General features: G+C 37.2%; 1 protein-coding gene across 3 annotated transcripts in view; it reads left to right on the forward strand.

Moving 5' to 3' along the window:
* The window catches only part of LOC106057267 (uncharacterized), a 119,196-nt gene that overhangs the window by 9,461 nt on the left and 89,306 nt on the right, over positions 1-20,429 (forward strand). The window contains exon 1 of one of the 3 annotated variants that reach the window (XM_056020532.1): positions 1,877-2,566. The exons of the other annotated variants lie outside the window; for them this stretch is intronic. Within the exon in view, the coding sequence (XP_055876507.1) occupies positions 2,532-2,566 (35 nt within the window). The 5' untranslated portion in view covers positions 1,877-2,531. Of the gene's footprint in view, positions 1-1,876; positions 2,567-20,429 lie in introns of those variants that run through there. 3 annotated transcript variants of the gene reach the window in all.

Below are 20,429 nucleotides of genomic sequence, written 5' to 3' on the forward strand. Positions count from 1 at the left end.
TTGTATAAGATCATGACTCTCGCAGCCTCAGACTTGTATAAGATCATGACTCTCGCAGCCTCAGACTTGTATAAGATCATGACTCTCGCAGCCTCAGACTTGTATAAGATCATGACTCTCGCAGCCTCAGACTTGTATAAGATCATGACTCTCGCAGCCTCAGACTTGTATAAGATCATGACTCTCGCAGCCTCAGACTTGTATAAGATCATGACTCTCGCAGCCTCAGATACTTGTGAACTCGTGTACCCTGCAGCTTGAAACAAATGTCAGATCATGTCGCTCAAGGCTTGACAGTTGTAATATGTTTCTTGCACCCGTAAACATGTGTATGATCATGTTTCTTGCACCCGTAAACATGTGTATGATCATGTTTCTTGCACCCGTAAACATGTGTATGATCATGTTTCTTGCACCCGTAAACATGTGTATGATCATGTTTCTTGCACCCGTAAACATGTGTATGATCATGTTTCTTGCACCCGTAAACATGTGTATGATCATGTTTCTTGCACCTGTAAACATGTGTATGATCATGTTTCTTGCACCCGTAAACATGTGTATGATCATGTTTCTTGCACCCGTAAACATGTGTATGATCATGTTTCTTGCACCCGTAAACATGTGTATGATCATGTTTCTTGCACCCGTAAACATGTGTATGATCATGTTTCTTGCACCTGTAAACATGTGTATGATCATGTTTCTTGCACCCGTAAACATGTGTATGATCATGTTTCTTGCACCCGTAAACATGTGTATGATCATGTTTCTTGCACCCGTAAACATGTGTATGATCATGTTTCTTGCACCCGTAAACATGTGTATGATCATGTTTCTTGCACCTGTAAACATGTGTATGATCATGTTTCTTGCACCTGTAAACATGTGTATGATCATGTTTCTTGCACCCGTAAACATGTGTATGATCATGTTTCTTGCACCCGTAAACATGTGTATGATCATGTTTCTTGCACCTGTAAACATGTGTATGATCATGTTTCTTGCACCCGTAAACATGTGTATGATCATGTTTCTTGCACCCGTAAACATGTGTATGATCATGTTTCTTGCACCTGTAAACATGTGTATGATCATGTTTCTTGCACCCGTAAACATGTGTATGATCATGTTTCTTGCACCCGTAAACATGTGTATGATCATGTTTCTTGCACCTGTAAACATGTGTATGATCATGTTTCTTGCACCCGTAAACATGTGTATGATCATGTTTCTTGCACCCGTAAACATGTGTATGATCATGTTTCTTGCACCCGTAAACATGTGTATGATCATGTTTCTTGCACCCGTAAACATGTGTATGATCATGTTTCTTGCACCCGTAAACATGTGTATGATCATGTTTCTTGCACCCGTAAACATGTGTATGATCATGTTTCTTGCACCCGTAAACATGTGTATGATCATGTTTCTTGCACCCGTAAACATGTGTATGATCATGTTTCTTGCACCCGTAAACATGTGTATGATCATGTTTCTTGCACCCGTAAACATGTGTATGATCATGTTTCTTGCACCCGTAAACATGTGTATGATCATGTTTCTTGCACCCGTAAACATGTGTATGATCATGTTTCTTGCGACCTTTAACACTTGCAGCTTGACACAGGTTGAACGTTATTTTTCGTGCTTAAAAAACTCTCAAGTGCTAAATGTACCTTTACGTATGATAAGCTTTAGCATTGTTAGCGGCCCTATAGCTGGTAGAGGACAAATTCTAATCGTTTGAACTCATTGTCTGATCTATCCATTACAGGACTCCCAGACTGAGGTCCCCGTGACAGATTGTATTGAGTGGTGGGTAAGGTGGACAGAAGAAGTGGTGGGTTGAAAGGGAATGTGTGTGTGTGTGGGGGGGGGGCGAAAAGATGTGCCCTACTTGGACGTCTGCGCGCGCGCGCTCACCAAACTCCGCGAGGTTGAAGATTCAAGTGCCACAACTGTCAGCCATTTTCTAGCCAGCCATCTTCGTGCACCATTGGGAAAAAAAAAACAACAACTTTTAAGCCTTTTTGCTTTCCTTCTCTCTTTTACTCTCTCTCTCTCTCTCTTTTCTTCCGTTTTCTCTCTCTCTTCCTCGTTTATAAGGTTTATTTTTAACTCTAGCTCACCACAAAATAAGGGAGATAAATACATGCCTTCCTCCACAATTCTACTCCCCCCTTTCTTTTTAAAAAAGAAACTAGATGCTGGTTTCCTATCGAAGGCAGTCCCTTGTCAAGTCTTGTGTTTCGTCCCTCGCGTGCCATTCGCTCTAGCCCAGGTCTACATGGAGACCAAAATAGACAGGAGAAGTTAGATTAGTCGGCCACTCTGTTGTTGTCCTCTAATTTTCGGACTCTCGTGCTCTCTCCCCCTCCCTCTTCCACGTCTGCCCTCTACTATTTCACGTGAGAAAATATTGAAGGGGGAATTCAGGAGAGCGACCTCTGTCGGATTACAAACCGAGGCCCAGCTTTTCATTCATAAAATTCCAAGCAGCAGCAGACGTCAACAAAGCAGACGTACTTATGCCTAGGCTGTGCTGCTGGTCTGGAGGCCGAAAGTAAGTTGAAGTAGCTTATACGTCTAGCATCATTTATTTTTTTGTCTTACCTTTGACCTCGATTCACTGACTTAGTGCTATTGTTGTGTGTTCATTTTTTTTTTTTTGCTGCCAGGTATATTACTGTTCACGACATCTTGATGTTATTTGAATTTTTTGTTTTGCCAGGTATATTTACTTTTCACGAAGTCTGGATGCTATTTACATTTTTTTGTCGCCAGGTAAATTACTGTTCACGAAATTTGGATGCTATTGACATTTTTATTTTGTAGCGAAATTAAAATAGGAAGCAGTTTAAAAAGATCATATAGAAGTGCATATAGGTTTGTGTGCGTTTTATTGATTCTAGGACACTAGTTTCACACCGAAAGGTGGGCGGGTGACAGTGTAAACAGTTGTTTACAAACTACTAGTGCTGTACACAAGTCATCTTTGTGTAAATGTACGTAAGAGGTCACCATTTATGTAAGAGGTCCTTGTTTTGTTGTACATGCTTCGAATGCTCCTTCAGAATTGAAGATGATTACATCCTAGCCCAAACCTCCCTCATGGAAGCCGGTAGGTTTCGAACCCAGGACTATCAAGACGACAGTCCGGATCGCATACCACACGACCAGTGAGACGGTACCCCCGGTGATGTGATCGGTTATATCATAAACGTTGGCCCGATAGACGCAATTGAAATGGAGCTCAAATGATTTGGTTGATTAAGTCAGGGTTATAGATTTGAGAGAAAAAAATCGTACATTGACGTTTATTATCAGGTGAATGAACCTTTCATCCATCTATCGGGGCTCAAATTATCTGGTGAATGAACCTTTCATCCATCTATCGGGGCTCAAATTATCTGGTGAATGAACCTTTCATCCATCTATCGGGGCTCAAATTATCTGGTGAATGAACCTTTCATCCATCTATCGGGGCTCAAATTATCAGGTGAATGAACCTTTCATCCATCTATCGGGGCTCAAATTATCAGGTGAATGAACCTTTCATCCATCTATCGGGGCTCCTCGAGTATCTCTTTGGACTAACTGTCCCATCGTTTCAAACTATTGTCTAAATACTGCATTAGTTCCTTAATTTAACTTGTAGTCATTTCTTTAATCTTTGTTTAACGACGAACCACCTTTACTTTCCCCAACTATTTCATGGACCTAGTAACTAAAATCAAGCACCCATTAGATTTGGGTGGACTCAGGGCGACCCATACATCCCGAAATTCAAAATCAAAGTCATCACCAAGATTCGAACCCGAGAACTCCAAGTTCGAAAGCCAAACGCTTAACCACTAAGCTACCGCGCTCCCAGTTATCTAGCTATAAAATTTAGGTTCACATTTTTTGTGAGGACCTTTTTTTTTTTCTCTCTCTCTCTTTAATATTTGAGGACTTCAACAAAAATCGTACGTTAATCTCCAGGCAAATGTTCGTTAGTAGTTTGAAGACACTTTGGGCAAATGTTCATTGAATAGCAGAGGAATCCAGGACCTTTACCTTGGCAATGCGTGGACCACTTAAACACGTTCTCTACCCACTACAGTATTCAATGGGACTTTCACTTCATACCCGTCAGTGTATTGTTGAATGTTAATACATGACATATCAAATTTACAAATCTCTAAGATGTACTTTATGAAATAAAAAAAATCCTTAGTTTTTAAAGTTTGAATCAAATGAGGCCTCTCATCCACTTTTTATTCTTTCGAGCTAGTAGGAATTGATTGTCGTTTTAATGTAGGCTCCATTTGTCTGTATTTCATTGACTTAAAGGGTTCACCCCCATTCGGCACCCCATTCTTGTTCTATTCAGTCTTTGCAATTTTACCACCATGACTACATCCTGGCTACACCATGACTGCATCCTGGCTACACCATCTTCATTGCACATGTTCTGTTGTCACAGATAAATAAATAAAATACTGTAAACATTAATTAATAATAACAATAATAATAACAGAGACTTTTTGTTTCTACAAGTAGACATAGAAGACTATCATTTTTTTATTACGTCACATCCTACTTTCTCACAAATCATTCACAACAAACAATGACGCAATATAAACATATTAGCACAACAGAGTCATCCTTCAAATGTTCTAACTGTGAATGAATGTGATTTCATCTACATGCACAGAAATGATTTTGTTGTTGTTGTTATAGGCTTACTACTTTTTCTAATCATGTGCAAAGGAAGGTCACTGATTGCTTTGTGCTAAGAAAACAAAGCTTGCATTAGGGTTATCCTTTTACTCTATACATCTATATGTTCTTCTTTATTAAATGGACTACCATTACAGCCACGAAATAACATCCAGTTTCAGTCTTTGCTTTGCTAGGTGTTGAATCTTACAATGTGTTCTTTGCTTTCTCTTGTCCTGTGTTGTTATCGCGCCAAATGTTGTTTGTTTACCCCGAAAATGTACCATCCGCTGTTGTTTTGAATGATTAGATCTATGTTGTTTTCTTTTGGAGAGACCTTGCGATCTCACATAATTTTCGTTTCCTTATTTCTTGTTGTTTGTTCATCTCACGTAACAATGTGGATAGAGATGTAATCTTAGCTGACACCGCACTGTAAATATCATCTGCCGGTGCCAGGTGGCTGTCATACTGTCTGGAATCTTGTCTCTCATCCCCCAGCAACATGTCACAGTCACAGCTTCTAAAACAAAATATCCACACAGAGCTGAAGGTGTTGGCCACCGGCCAGACGTAAAGACTTGGCCAAGTTTTGGGTTCTAGATTTTTGTATTGCGTGCTTGTGTACTTATCTCACTGTTGTGATATTGTAGTCCCCCTTAACCCCATGTATCACCCACCCCAGGACTTATCTCACTGTTGTGATATTGTAGTCCCCCTTAACCCCATGTATCGCCCACCCCAGGACTTATCTCACTGTTGTGATATTGTAGTCCCCCTTAACCCCATGTATCACCCACCCCAGGACTTATCTCACTGTTGTGATATTGTAGTCCCCCTTAACCCCATGTATCGCCCACCCCAGGACTTACCTCACTGTTGTGATATTGTAGTCCCCCTTAAACCCATGTATCGCTCACCCCAGGACTTACCTCACTGTTGTCGTGGTAGTCTCCCCTCACCCCCGGTCGCTGTATCGCCCACCCCAGGACTTACATTCGGTGTGATCCTGGCCTGTCATGAAATGACAATTACCGGCAATAGATTTGTTTTCTCAGCTTTGGTTGTACAACACTCTTCCCCCCCCCTCCCCCCCCCGCCGCCCCCACCCCACGTGTCAATTATGAAACAACAGCACGACTGATCATTTAGTGAGTTTGTAAAGGTCTCGATTGGTCAGTAGGTTACAGTGTTGAGTATTACTAGTGCCACTCTAATTGACTTGTTTCATCTAGAAATCAAGCATGCCCTCTTAATGATTACACCATGATTAGCGTAGAAACTCAGCTCTAATTTTAGATTATTTGGATCTCTAAAGTGAGTCCTACTAGCTTCAGGCTTGTGACATTGGTGTGTTGGAAGCACTGTAGTGGATTAGTTGTACGTTTAATTTGGTGTGTTGGAAGCATTGTAGTGGCTTAGTTGTACGTTTAATTTGGTGTGTTGGAAGCACTGTAGTGGATTAGTCGTACGTTTAATTTGGTGTGTTGGAAGCATTGTAGTGGATTAGTTGTACGTTTAATTTGGTGTGTTGGAAGCATTGTAGTGGATTAGTTGTACGTTTGATTTGGTGTGTTGGAAGCATTGTAGTGGATTAGTTGTACGTTTAATTTGGTGTGTTGGAAGCATTGTAGTGGATTAGTTGTACGTTTAATTTGGTGTGTTGGAAGCACTGTAGTGGATTAGTCGTACGTTTAATTTGGTGTGTTGGAAGCATTGTAGTGGATTAGTTGTACGTTTAATTTGGTGTGTTGGAAGCATTGTAGTGGATTAGTTGTACGTTTGATTTGGTGTGTTGGAAGCATTGTAGTGGATTAGTTGTACGTTTAATTTGGTGTGTTGGAAGCATTGTAGTGGATTAGTTGGAAGTTTAACTTAATAGGCATCCGAGTATTAAGAGATGGGCATTGTTCTTAATTAGTTCAATTTACACTTATAGCGAAATTTTATTGTTTTTTAAAAATCTTTTTGTCTGAGAATCCTGTAATATATAGTTTAGAGCTATTTATGCAGTTTTCAATGCCATTAGATCAGGGGTGGGCAACCTTTTTGTATCGCGGGCCGCATTAAAAAATGTTTGGGAATGGCGGGCCGCATATATGTATATATGTTACAAAGATACGCTAGCTACGTGTGTAGAATGTCTTTTAATTCATATTTACACTGTATTATATTCACGTTTCTTTCTATTTTTTTCCGAAACATTCCACGTTGAAAAATTACAAGAGTTAGCAGTTTTGGAAACCAATTTTACGATTTTTTAAATTTGCTGTTGCCTTTTTATATCACAATATCTCCACAAATATACATTAGTACTTAATGTGCAGTATTTTAATTTTTACACTCGTGCATAATGTTCCGGAACTGTGAAACTATCTTACTAGTTGTTACCCTTGTGACTGCTGTCAAATTACAGTCAGTCAAAATTGACTAGTAATTATACTTGTTTAGTTTCCACAAAAAAAAGTTTGCTCATTGAATGAGACAATATATGTTCCGGAAGTTAAATGTCGGGACGAGCGAAACCTGCCCTTGTGAAGCATCACCCGAGAATGCTGACCATGTCCTTCAATGGTGCATACTAAATCAAGAGACCCGAACAAGACTCTCCAAAGACTATTCGGAGAACTGCCTGATCTAGAAACCACTACGCGGTTCATCTCAGGTAAAGAATTACTGATCTGAACCCTCCAACATGTAAAATGAGAACGAAGAAGAAGAAGAACTGATGTATGTGTACTCAAATAGTGTGAACAGCAGCAAGGTTTTTTAAAGTGTGGAAATACAGTTTCTGGCACCCATGAGACTCCCGTGGTAGTACTGACAAGAACTTCTCTTTGTTTGGAGTTATGTCCTCTGGAGATGAATCAACGTCTGCGATAAATGGTGAGCTGATGATATTGAAACTGGTTCTTGACGTCTTAAAATTATCTATTATAAACTGCATATTTAAGGAATCTTAATAAGTGTTGTACTTTTAATTATTTCACTAAAAATAGCTTCCCTTTTCAGCATAGGAAAATGACAAAAACTATTTTCTTTTGCTTGCCTGTAGAAATGGGAAAGCCTTGTATGAAAAGTATTAATATGCATTTATATTTCATATGTAAACAACCCATTGCAATACGTATTATAAAAACATGCAATCTGTTTTCCACTCTTCATTAGAAATATTGGTAACAAGGTCACAATCAATGTCCTTCAAGTAACATAACAATTTCTTCCTTGAGATTTTATATTTCATTTGCATTGCCCAAGCTAAGCTAGCGATACATTGGATTATTTTGTTCATAATTCGGAACTACCCGTGGTTAACATCCATAGCTCTAATAAGTCTGATTGCTCTAATTTGTTTGCGTATATAATGTAGAAATTTTATGCAGCTTTGTGCAAACTTTATTGTTTAGGGTTTATGGTTGGGATATTTTTTATAAAAAAAGTTTTTTTCTCAGTCAAAGATCGAGCTCCATCAGTTGTTACACTTGCCATCTTGTTCCAAGCCTACCCAACGCTCAGAGATTGTGTCTTGAATTGAGTGTATTGATGTATAGCCAATTAACATAATCTTCGTTTACTCAAAACTTTTTATAATGAGACAGTTTCAATAATTTATATAGATATTACTTTTAATATTTGCATTTTTATATGAATATACTGTGGGCACACCTGATTTCTAGAGGTGTCGGCGGGCCGCATAAAACACTTTGGCGTAATTTGCCCACCCCTGCATTAGATCATAAATGTGTTAGTAATGTCAAGCGATACATTTATATTCAGTTGAAAGTTTGTTTTAAATGTCAGTTTTGAGTTTCAATTTTCATCTGGAACGATATTTTCTAACCCTGTATTGAAACTTTTAAAAACACAAAAATGTTGGCGTGTTTAAGTGCAACTAATACTCTGACCTCGCTGGTCATTTGTAATCCAGGGACTGGACACTGTTGACTTGGACGTGGTCCACACGACCCATGCTCTGCTGCTAAATTTGAGCCGTATTTGATGTACTTAATCTCATGTTTGTGTCAAGCCCACACGTGTGGGTCACCTGGACATTGACTGTGTTACCCCTGCTCATGAAACAGCTCAGTATATTGGCCTCCTTCAGTCCTTGAGCTACTATGGTTCATTAGAGTGATCTAGTACAGCACTTTTCCAATCTGACCATACGAGCCCAAGTGTGGAGAGACATTCCCGTCCACGTACAATGAAGTTGCTTAGTTGCATGACATATATAGTGGTAATAGTGACTTGTCTTGAGTCCACTTTTAGATACGTTTATGTATTGCTATGTTATTTGGGTTTTAACTTGTAAGCTAAGTTCAATGGAATAATCCCAGAAGTATAGATATCTTTCTAAACAAAACAAAAGTACTTGATATTATTTTACTCAAACCTCAGCTAATGTTTCTACATCAGCCCCACTTAGTTTGATCCTATGGTCCTCTTCACTAGTCAAAATGTGCGTCTCTGCAGTGTGTGTGTGTGTGCAACATTATTTGTCCACACGACTGGATTTACCATGCCCTCTTCATGTTGCTTTAAATAAAACAACAAGAAAACAACACTTTTCTAATTGCTCATTATTATTCACATTTTCATTAAACTTTTCTTTTTAGAAGTTTTACATTAAACGCCTGTTTAAACACCGCGCATGTGAACATAATGTGTTTTTAAATAAAAGAAAAATCCGCAAATTTGACGAAAGTGCAGCCATCGTTATTAACAGAAAAAAACAACATTGGATTCTGAATGAATTTATTTTCAGGTCTCCACAGCATGGGGCAAGTTCTATTCTTAAACAAGGAAAGGGTTTGTTTTAGTTTAAAAAAAATTCTTATGCAAAAAAATTTTTTTTTGTTTTTTTTTTAATATTCTTATACAAGGAAATGGTTTGTTTTAGTTTTTCTTTTCTATTCTTGTGCAAGGAAATGGTTTGTTTTAGTTTTTCTTTTCTATTCTTGTGCAAGGAAATGGTTTGTTTTAGTTTTTCAATTTTTGTGCAATGAAATGGTTTGTTTTAGTTTTTCAATTTTTGTGCAAGGAAATGGTTTGTTTTAGTTTTTCAATTTTTGTGCAAGGAAATGGTTTGTTTTAGTTTTTCTATTCTTGTGGAAGGAAATGGTTTGTTTTAGTTTTTCTATTCTTGTGGAAGGAAATGGTTTGTTTTAGTTTTTCAATTTTTGTGCAAGGAAATGGTTTGTTTTAGTTTTTCAATTTTTGTGCAAGGAAATGGTTTGTTTTAGTTTTTCTATTCTTGTGGAAGGAAATGGTTTGTTTTAGTTTTTCTATTCTCGTGGAAGGAAATGGTTTATTTTAGTTTTTCTATTCTTGTGGAAGGAAATGGTTTGTTTTAGTTTTTCTATTCTTGTGCAAGGAAATGGTTTATTTTAGTTTTTCTATTCTTGTGGAAGGAAATGGTTTGTTTTAGTTTTTCTATTCTTGTGCAAGGAAATGGTTTGTTTTAGTTTTTCTATTCTTGTGGAAGGAAATGGTTTGTTTTAGTTTTTCTATTCTTGTGGAAGGAAATGGTTTGTTTTAGTTTTTCTATTCTTGTGGAAGGAAATGGTTTGTTTTAGTTTTTCTATTCTTGTGGAAGGAAATGGTTTATTTTAGTTTTTCTATTCTTGTGGAAGGAAATGGTTTGTTTTAGTTTTTCTATTCTTGTGCAAGGAAATGGTTTGTTTTAGTTTTTCTATTCTTGTGCAAGGAAATGGTTTGTTTTAGTTTTTCTATTCTTGTGGAAGGAAATGGTTTGTTTTAGTTTTTCTATTCTTGTGGAAGGAAATGGTTTGTTTTAGTTTTTCTATTCTTGTGCAAGGAAATGGTTTGTTTTAGTTTTTCTATTCTTGTGCAAGGAAATGGTTTGTTTTAGTTTTTCTATTCTTGTGGAAGGAAATGGTTTGTTTTAGTTTTTCTATTCTTGTGGAAGGAAATGGTTTGTTTTAGTTTTTCTATTCTTGTGGAAGGAAATGGTTTGTTTTAGTTTTTCTATTCTTGTGCAAGGAAATGGTTTGTTTTAGTTTTTCTATTCTTGTGCAAGGAAATGGGTTTGTTTGTTTGTTGTGGGTTTTTTTGCACGTTGTGAATACGAAGATTTCTGATTTCTTGATGCTCAGAAAACAAAAGATGCAGTCAGTTAGAATTTCTCCTGTAGAGCTGTCAAATAATTCAGAGAATTAAGGTGCCACTTGCCCTTTACGCAATGTCACAAATGTTAGACTTGAAAGAAGAAGTAAACAAAGTTAGAAAAGGATTACACCCCTGAAAACCATGGTTTGGTTATGACCATGGTTTGGTTATGACCATGGTTTGGTTATGACCATGTTTACCATGTTTTCGTTGGAAAGGATCCACAGCTTAATGTCTTAATGAATTTGTTTTTGGTTTGCAGTTTCTTCAGTTTGACATTTTATCTGGCCTTATCAAACCAATGTTATTCTATTAGCCAAATACTTTACTGTGTCTCAAGAGCTGGAAATAATTAGGATAGTTGACATTTGTAGATAAATGTTATACAACTTACTTGTTACTGCCCTTAAATGTTACTAGACTGCCTCTCAAATGTTTAAACAATCAACATAATTTTTTACCTACGATTTCAAAGCTTTTATTAGTAGTTTCTTTATATGTGACCAATGCAATGTCTTTGTACCTTGTTTAATCAATTGCTTGTTTTGTTCAAATATTTTTTTTCGACATTGTTTCATCGCCTGGCGGCTTCCCAGAAAAGATAACTCAATGTTTTTCATTTTGCCCTCTTAGAAACGCCGGAATTTTGTTTATTTAGTAATTGTAAGCACACGACTACTCATCATTATGCTGTCCAGTTAATGAACTACTGGCCACTAAACGTGTGGAAGTTTTATTTTTAAATGTTGATACCTTCACTGGGCCGTGACTCGTAGTATTTCCTCCAGACGACATCTACATAGTATTTGACCAAATGCAACGAACGTTATCAGCTAGCGAGAATACCGCATGAAATATTCTTCAGGATTGTTCGGTTATTCTGTGTAAGTGTTTAGGATTTATACTAACGTTAATTTCGGTCCAAATTCGACTTTACTATCTCTACTATTAGTTTACTATCTCTTCATGGGTTCAAAAAGTTGGCAGGAAAAAAGTGAATGGAATTTCGAAAACGACTCTCACGATTTTGCTAAACGTTTTGGCAGTTTATATGTTTATTTGGAAAACAAAACACTAGCTCAATGGCCACTCGATGAAAACTCTGGTTTGACCTCCTTAATTTTTCAGAATGATTTATTTCATCTTAAAATTAATGTTTTGAGTCTTTTTATCACTGAAATTGTACGGAATGGCGTCAAAAAAAAAAAAAGATGACATACTACATAACACAGCTTCAGCCGGAATACGCCTTGCAATAACGAAGTATTCTTAACAAGAAATAAATAAAAGGAGCAATGATACAGCATCCCCAGTAACAGTAAGTTGGAATTATTCATTTCTTTTGATATTACTTGTTCTTCTGTGCGTTTTATTCTTCTCAAACTATAATTGAGTTTCACTATTGTGAAGTTATCTTCTAAAGATCAACTAGTTAAATTAGCATAGCTCAAAAAATAACCGACGCTTGAGAAAGTCTCTAGAAGATTTTCCTGCTCGCTAGTTCCGTATTATTTGTTAACAGTAATTAGTCTCTCGCTAATTGTCAAACTCGAGTCGTACCATAGTCGTAATATGCCCACCTGAGTCACGTTTTAAAAACATGGAAACGAACAAAAAAAAAAGTAATTTATTTGATACACTTTGCATTAACAATGTTTTGACATTTTGATCTCAGAATTTCTTGATACCGTTAAGGGAATAGGTTAGCTGAAAGATACCTTGACTCAGGTGGGCATATCCGGTGAAGTATGTTTGAAATAACGCGGCCCTTAGAACATAACTACATCATCTTTTTTTTCAATATTGGTGTCAGCAAAATGTTGTACATGATATGGATGTTTCCGATGTTCCTTCAGGTTTTAAGATAATTACTTACTAGCGCAAACATCTTCTAGGACGACGGGGGATGGCAGCAGGCAGGGTACTAACCTGGGACCATCGAGACCATCAAACGACAGTCCAGAGCGAATTCCACCCGACCAAGCAGACAACCGTACGGTTGAATAATGTTACACTTTTTGCTAGGCCTGAAACTTCTTTGAACTCGAACTCTGTTAGATGAACCCTCTAGTTCTACTAGACGAACACAAGAAAAATAACAACTCAGCATTGTTTTCATTCCATGTACATTGTTGTCTCATCAACAAGTCTATCAACACCTTTCTCAGAGATTACATATTAGACTTCTTTAATAGAAGAGTACATTGTTTTAGGTAACCGTGATATGTGCATCTCTTAACGCTTGTATTCAATAGTTTAATCCTATTAGGAACGTTTGCTTAAACCAAAGTAGCATGTATTGTAGATTCGGTTTCATTTCATCTGCATTTATTTCGTTTCGTTTTATTTATTTTGTTTCTTTTATACTTTTATGTCTGTTTTTTTTTTTTTTTTTTTTTACAGATTATACCAATTTTTAACTTTGTCTTTTCCTTACAATTCAACTATGATTCATCAACACTTGATTCTTGAAGTTATCTATTTATAGCTAATTTCTGCTAGACGTTTGCATTATTTCTATTTTGAGTTGTTTTTTTTCTGATGATGTGTGCTTATCACCTTAGCACACCGTCTGATACAGACATTTTGTACCTCTCTCGTCAAACATGTTGGACCTCTGTCGTCAGACATATTGGACCTCTGTCGTCCGATAGAGACATTTTGGACCTCTCTCGTCTGATACAGACATCTTGAACCTCTCTGTAGTTTCAGCTGGCTCTTCCAGACGTTTTGGAGCGCCCTATACTTTGAGCCCTACATTCCGGACAATCTTTTCCCGACTGTTACTTGGTCTAATCAGAACTTTTTGTCAAGTGTAGACACTCCGTCAATTATTCATGTCAATCAGAGGAGATGACCGGAGTCCCCCAGCGTGTCACGTGTGACGGCAGAGAGTGGAGAGAGAACGTCTCCATCAAAGTTTTTTTTACTGATGGGGAGGGGGGGATCAGACTCTCTACAAGTAGGGGCGTCTCAAGAGTGCTTCACGCTCGCACTAGTTAGCTGGGGAGGGGGGGGGGGTATTTGATCAATAATCTCTATGTCTTTGAGTGTGAATATAACAGAAGTTAACGCAGCAATTTGTAGAGTCTATTGTATAAGATTAAATCTCAATAGAAAATTTGTAGAATCTATAGTACAACATTAAATCTCAATAAAAGTTAGTTGAATAGTGTATTGTAATAGATTACATCTCAATAAAAAGTAAGTTGTAGTCTATAGCATAAGATTAAATCTCAATAGATGGTAAGTTGTAGAATCTATTGTGGGCTACAAGATTATATCTCAAGCTAGAAGTGAATCTTTTTAAGTTTGTTAAAAATGAATCTACTTCACTTTTAAAAAAAGTGAGTATATCCTTAAGGTAGAAAGTTGTTACCTCTATTAGTAGGTTGTAAAAAATAGGATGCATTTATAATTTATACACAAGAGCTTTAATCTGAAATGTCGCCAAGTCGTAGAATATCCTGTTGGTGTAACAAGTAACTTCCTCCAGAGACTTCCTCCAGAGACTTCGTCCAGAGTCTTCCTCCAGATACTTTCTTAAGATACTTTCTCCAGAGTCTTCCTCCAGATACTTCCTCCAGATACTTCCTCCAGATACTTTCTCCAGAGACTTTCTCCAGAGACTTTCTCCAGAGACTTCCTCCAGAGACGCTAGTCCTAGTCTTTATCGGTTCAAACACATACGTGGAAGTAGCAGTAAGCCAAGTGAAGTACCACATTCATACCTTGGGATCGAAAGGGCAGATGATGTGTAGGTCGTCTGTTTCAAAGGCCGATGGTTAACGAAGTTGTCATGGGGCCAGCACAATGATCAAACGACTTTACTTTCTCCAGCTATGTCCTTGACATAGTAGAGTTGGATAGACTTAAAGGCGGCTCAATAGACACAGAAATGCCAAATTCCGAGATTCGAACCCGAAAGCCAATCGCTTTATCACTCTTCCACATTTAAAATTAGCCTAAAATATGACCAATCGCGATTATGAGAATGTTCTATAATTTTCTAAAGATATTAAACCTTACACTAAAAAAGCACGATAGTTATAAACCACATATTCATTTAGTAATACGTTTTTTTTAGCCATTATAATAAAGCCTCTCCTTGTCAAGTTTTCATAGCTGCTAATAGTACATACAACTTGTCGTCTATCTTGACAATTATTCCAGCAGTCAGTATGGTGTTGCTTAAGGCTTTTTATGCGATCTCATTCAGTTTTCTTTTGAGTAGAATCAAAGAGAAGTGTTTGTTCTGTTTTCTTAAGGAAGAAATGAGGACAGCTTCATTTCTCTCCTCCTGGGGCAAAGAAAAACGAATGGCTTCAAGTGACTCAGCTCTTTCCCATACGAATATCTTCTGCGCTATAATTACGTCAAATGACAAATATTCAACCAAGAACTAGGCCCGCAAGGATTGTTTGAGTTTATTATGTTCTTGTTTTTAAGTCGTAGAAAAGTCTGTGCGGCTTTGTTTTGGATCTTTTGTATTGCCAGCTGTCGCTTCATTTATTTCGGACACATTTAGCATCGCAAATCTGGGAAGTCAATACATTACAGGACGGACATTGACGTGTAGGAATCTAAAGCGATGACAAAGTCAACAAGAGAGATGAACTTCATTCTTTTAACCTCACTTCTGTACACCGCCTCCGTAGTGGAAATCTTTACATTTGTATTGGCGGGAAAAAAAGAGAGTGGGGTAGTGGTACGCGACAATCGATAATTAATTACCGCCAGTCAAGCTAACCTTGAACCAATCATGAGCTTCTACTCTAGAACCAAGTCAGCGAGAGTGTAACTCGAGATTGTTCACACACTTCTACGAAATAGTGTCAAGATAGTCTGCACATTTGTTACAAAGTAGATCACACACTTCTACGAAATACGTCAAGACAGTCTGCACATTTGTTACAAAGTAGATCACATACTTCTACGAAATACGTCAAGATAGTCTGCACATTTGTTACAAAGTAGATCACACACTTCTACGAAATACGTCAAGATAGTCTGCACATTTGTTACAAAGTAGATCACATACTTCTACGAAATACGTCAAGATAGTCTGCACATTTGTTACAAAGTAGATCACACACTTCTACGAAATATGTCAAGATAGTCTGCACATTTGTTACAAAGTAGATCACACACTTCTACGAAATACGTCAAGATAGTCTGCACATTTGTTACAAAGTAGATCACACACTTCTACGAAATATGTCAAGATAGTCTGCACATTTGTTACAAAGTAGATCACACACTTCTACGAAATATGTCAAGATAGTCTGCACATTTGTTACAAAGTAGATCACACACTTCTACGAAATACGTCAAGATAGTCTGCACATTTGTTACAATACTAATGTTTTATTGTCTCATTAGATATTCATCGCCTCCTATTTCTTTGAATGCGCTACTTTAGCATTGATTCACACACCAATTTTAACGCTCAAAGTTAACGATAAAAAAACAACCTGTGAGGGCATGATCAAGTCAGTTTCTATTTCCAGACCTGACTAATGGGCAACTCTTGTTAGCCGCCCATTGCTTTCACTTCCTTACAATAGTTTAAGTTCACTCGGCTGACGTCACCGACATTGTTCTGCAACCATTTAGTAGTGCAGATAGGAAAGTACAGTTAACCAGAGCTTCTCAAATAGTTGCCCCTAAACAACGGGCACACATGATAGCTGACCATCAACTAACCTAACCTTATCAACTGGTAACTGACTCTAATCAACTTTAAGGAGAAATAATGGCATTGATTTTACGAGAATATCTATATGCAAACCAATGCTACGTAGAACATGGTTCAAATTGTGACTCAGTGTTGAATTACATTGAATTAAACATTCCTGCATAGACGATGTAGTTGGACTATATTAAAAAAAAAAAAAGAAACTTGACACATAAATTCCTATTGAAAATGTTCATACATGGCTCTATTGAAACATTTTCATTGTTCTTAGTGTTTCTGTTAAGTTCCATACTACTCCCTCCATGTCACTCCATTGTGTACGTTCTCTTCTCGCACTAACTTTATTCAAGAACTCTATAACCACATCTTCGTAGACGCGAATAATGGAAACAAAGTGCAGATTACTGCGATAAACTTTTAATGCGGAATTCTTCAATATTTTCAGAAAAACCAAGCCCTCTTTTTTTTTTATGTACGAAAATCCCCTAAACATTAATTGGCCGCCATAGACAACTGCCACATTTAGACTTTTATTCCATTTCAAATAAAAAAAAAGGTTTGACTCTATCCATTGTGTATGAGCTTTATCTGCGTCGGAAATGGCACAAAAAATGTAGATCTTATTCGGGTCTGCGTAGACATGTGAAACAGTTTACCTTCCTGATCTTTGGATGCGAACTGAAGTCTTGTGTTCATATTCATAGCGTATGATTATGTTTTGATTTGATACGCTAGATTGTCTCTATTCTCTATTTAGAACAAAGCTTGTATCAACTCACTCTGTCTGTCTGGTAAAAAGTTTGTATCAACTCACTCTGTCTGTCTGGTAAAAAGCTTGTTTATCAACTCACTCTGTCTGTCTGGTAAAAAGCTTGTTTATCAACTCACTCTGTCTGTCTGGTACAAATCTTGTATCAACTCACTCTGTCTGGTAAAAAGCTTGTATCAACTCACTCTGTCTGTCTGGTACAAAGCTTGTATCAACTCACTCTGTCTGTCTGGTACAAAGCTAGTATCAACTCACTCTGTCTGTCTGGTACAAAGCTTGTGTATCAACTCACTCTGTCTGTCTGGTACAAAGCTTGTGTATCAACTCACTCTGTCTGTCTGGTACAAAGCTTGTGTATCAACTCACTCTGTCTGTCTGGTACAAAGCTTGTATCAACTCACTCTGTCTGTCTCGTACAAAGCTAGTATCAACTCACTCTTTCTGTCTGGTACAAAGCTTGTGTATCAACTCACTCTGTCTGTCTGTTACAAAGCTTGTGTATCAACTCACTCTGTCTGTCTGGTACAAAGCTTGTGTATCAACTCACTCTGTCTGTCTGGTACAAAGCTTGTATCAACTCACTCTGTCTGTCTGGTACAAAACTTGTATCAACTCACTCTGTCTGTCTGGTACAAAACTTGTGTATCAACTCACTCTGTCAGTCTGGTACAAAGCTTGTATCAACTCACTCTGTCTGTCTGGTACAAAACTTGTGTATCAACTCACTCTGTCAGTCTGGTACAAAGCTTGTATCAACTCACTCTGTCTGTCTGGTACAAAGCTTGTATCAACTCACTCTGTCTGTCTGGTACAAAGCTTGTGTATCAACTCACTCTGTCTGTCTGGTACAAAGCTTGTATCAACTCACTCTGTCTGTCTGGTACAAAGCTTGTATCAACTCACTCTGTCTGTCTGGTACAAAGCTTGTATCAACTCACTCTGTCTGTCTGGTACAAAACTTGTATCAACTCACTCTGTCTGTCTGGTACAAAACTTGTGTATCAACTCACTCTGTCAGTCTGGTACAAAGCTTGTATCAACTCACTCTGTCTGTCTGGTACAAAACTTGTGTATCAACTCACTCTGTCAGTCTGGTACAAAGCTTGTATCAACTCACTCTGTCTGTCTGGTACAAAGCTTGTATCAACTCACTCTGTCTGTCTGGTACAAAGCTTGTATCAACTCACTCTGTCTGTCTGGTACAAAGCTTGTATCAACTCACTCTGTCTGTCTGGTACAAAGCTTGTATCAACTCACTCTGTCTGTCTGGTACAAAGCTTGTATCAACTCACTCTGTCTGTCTGGTAACAATTATGTACACGTTCTCTTACACCCATTCTCGGATCAAATTGAAACTTTTCACAATTATTCATTGGCATAGACAAGACATGAGTAAAAAAAAAGTAACTAATTAGTCAATTAGTTACTGGTAATTAATTGTTTTGGTTGATACCAACAAGGGAAACTAATCCTTCAGTATTCATAGATATGGCTAAATTTGTTGGGTTTAGTCCCCTTAAATAAAATTGTTAACGTTATTTTTGCCTAAAACATTCTCCGATCAAGTTGATACTTTAAGCAATTATTTATTGTACCTAACAAAACATGTATCATTAAAAAAATACTCTATTAGTCAACTAATTATTGATAATTAATTATTTTGTTTGATTTCGAATAAGGGAAGTAGCTTGTACATTATTGATATAGCTTTAAGGGCCGAGTTCTTCTCCTTTAGATAAGCTTTGTTGTTTTTTTAAAGGAATTCATCAATGTTTTAACCAACTTAGCTATGTGATCGTAGGGGCCTAAAGAAAGGTCAAGCCAACAAGGCACTCTCTATATGAATGCAATGTTTACCACCAAGACAAATGTTCTTGATTTCCACTGGAAAAACAATGTATTGGCGACTAGGTACTCCTGAAATGTCAATACAAATCGATACATGGACAACGTAATCCATCTGCCACTTCCTGTCCTGCTTCACTGATATGTGAATGAAAGTGTTATATAACATATGCGGCTATAAGCTCATCCAGAGATGTTCAGATAGGCGTTGCTTACGTGTATACAAAAACATATTGCAGTAAGTCGGACAACTTATATCTTATCTTATATAATACAGACGTTACTTCAAAAAAGAAGATGATTACGTCCTACGCGTCATGCATTTAGTCATGCATATTAACCAATGACTTAAATTCAGCCAAGTCACTGGTTTTCCTGGCTAGCTCAGGCAACCCATTCCATGCTCTGATAGCACTAGGGAAGAAGGAGTGTTTGTACAAATTTGTCCTAGCATATGGGACAAGGAATGTGCCTTTATCATTGTGTCTTTCAGAGTATTTAATTAAATTTTGTTTTTGTATTTGAAGATTATGATTCAGTGTTTTATGTATGATTGCTACTTTACTTTTGAGCCTTCTGTCCTGAAGGCTTTCTAAATTTAGTGATTTTACTAAAGGTGTTACTCTAGTCAAATGTGAATATTCGTTTGTTATGAATCTCACTGCTCTATTTTGTGTCTGTTCCAGTTTTTTAATGTTTTCTTGAGTTGAGGGGTCCCAAACGGAGGATGCATATTCTATTATTGGCCTAACCAAGGTTAAATAACATTTTAGTTTTATGTTCTTATTTGATTTATAGAAATTTCTTTTAATAAATCCTAATGCTTTGTTTGATTTTTTTTTGTAGTTTCATTAATATGTGGATTCCCTGACAGTTTTTCATTTATTATAACACCTAGGTATTTTGCGTTTTTAGTCTGTGTTACTGGTTTACCATGAATAAGATAAGTGGAATTAATTTGTTTTAGTTTTTTTGTTACTCTTAACAACTGACATTTTTCTGGGTGGAAAGGCATGCTCCAATTTGATTCCCATTTCTGTAATTCATTTAATTCTCTTTGTAAAATATCTGTGTCTTGTGTTGTTTTTATTGTTCTATATATTATGCAATCGTCTGCAAATAATCTGACTTTTGTTCCTGAAGTAATGCAATTTGGTAAATCATTTATGTAAATTAAAAATAGTAGTGGACCAAAGACTGTTCCTTGAGGTACACCTGAGTTTACAGTTATCGGTGTTGATTTAGAGCCATTTATTATTACAGTTTGTTCTCCCCCTATCA

This window comes from Biomphalaria glabrata, chromosome 2, assembly GCF_947242115.1.
Source record: "Biomphalaria glabrata chromosome 2, xgBioGlab47.1, whole genome shotgun sequence".
Lineage (NCBI taxonomy): Eukaryota > Metazoa > Mollusca > Gastropoda > Planorbidae > Biomphalaria > Biomphalaria glabrata.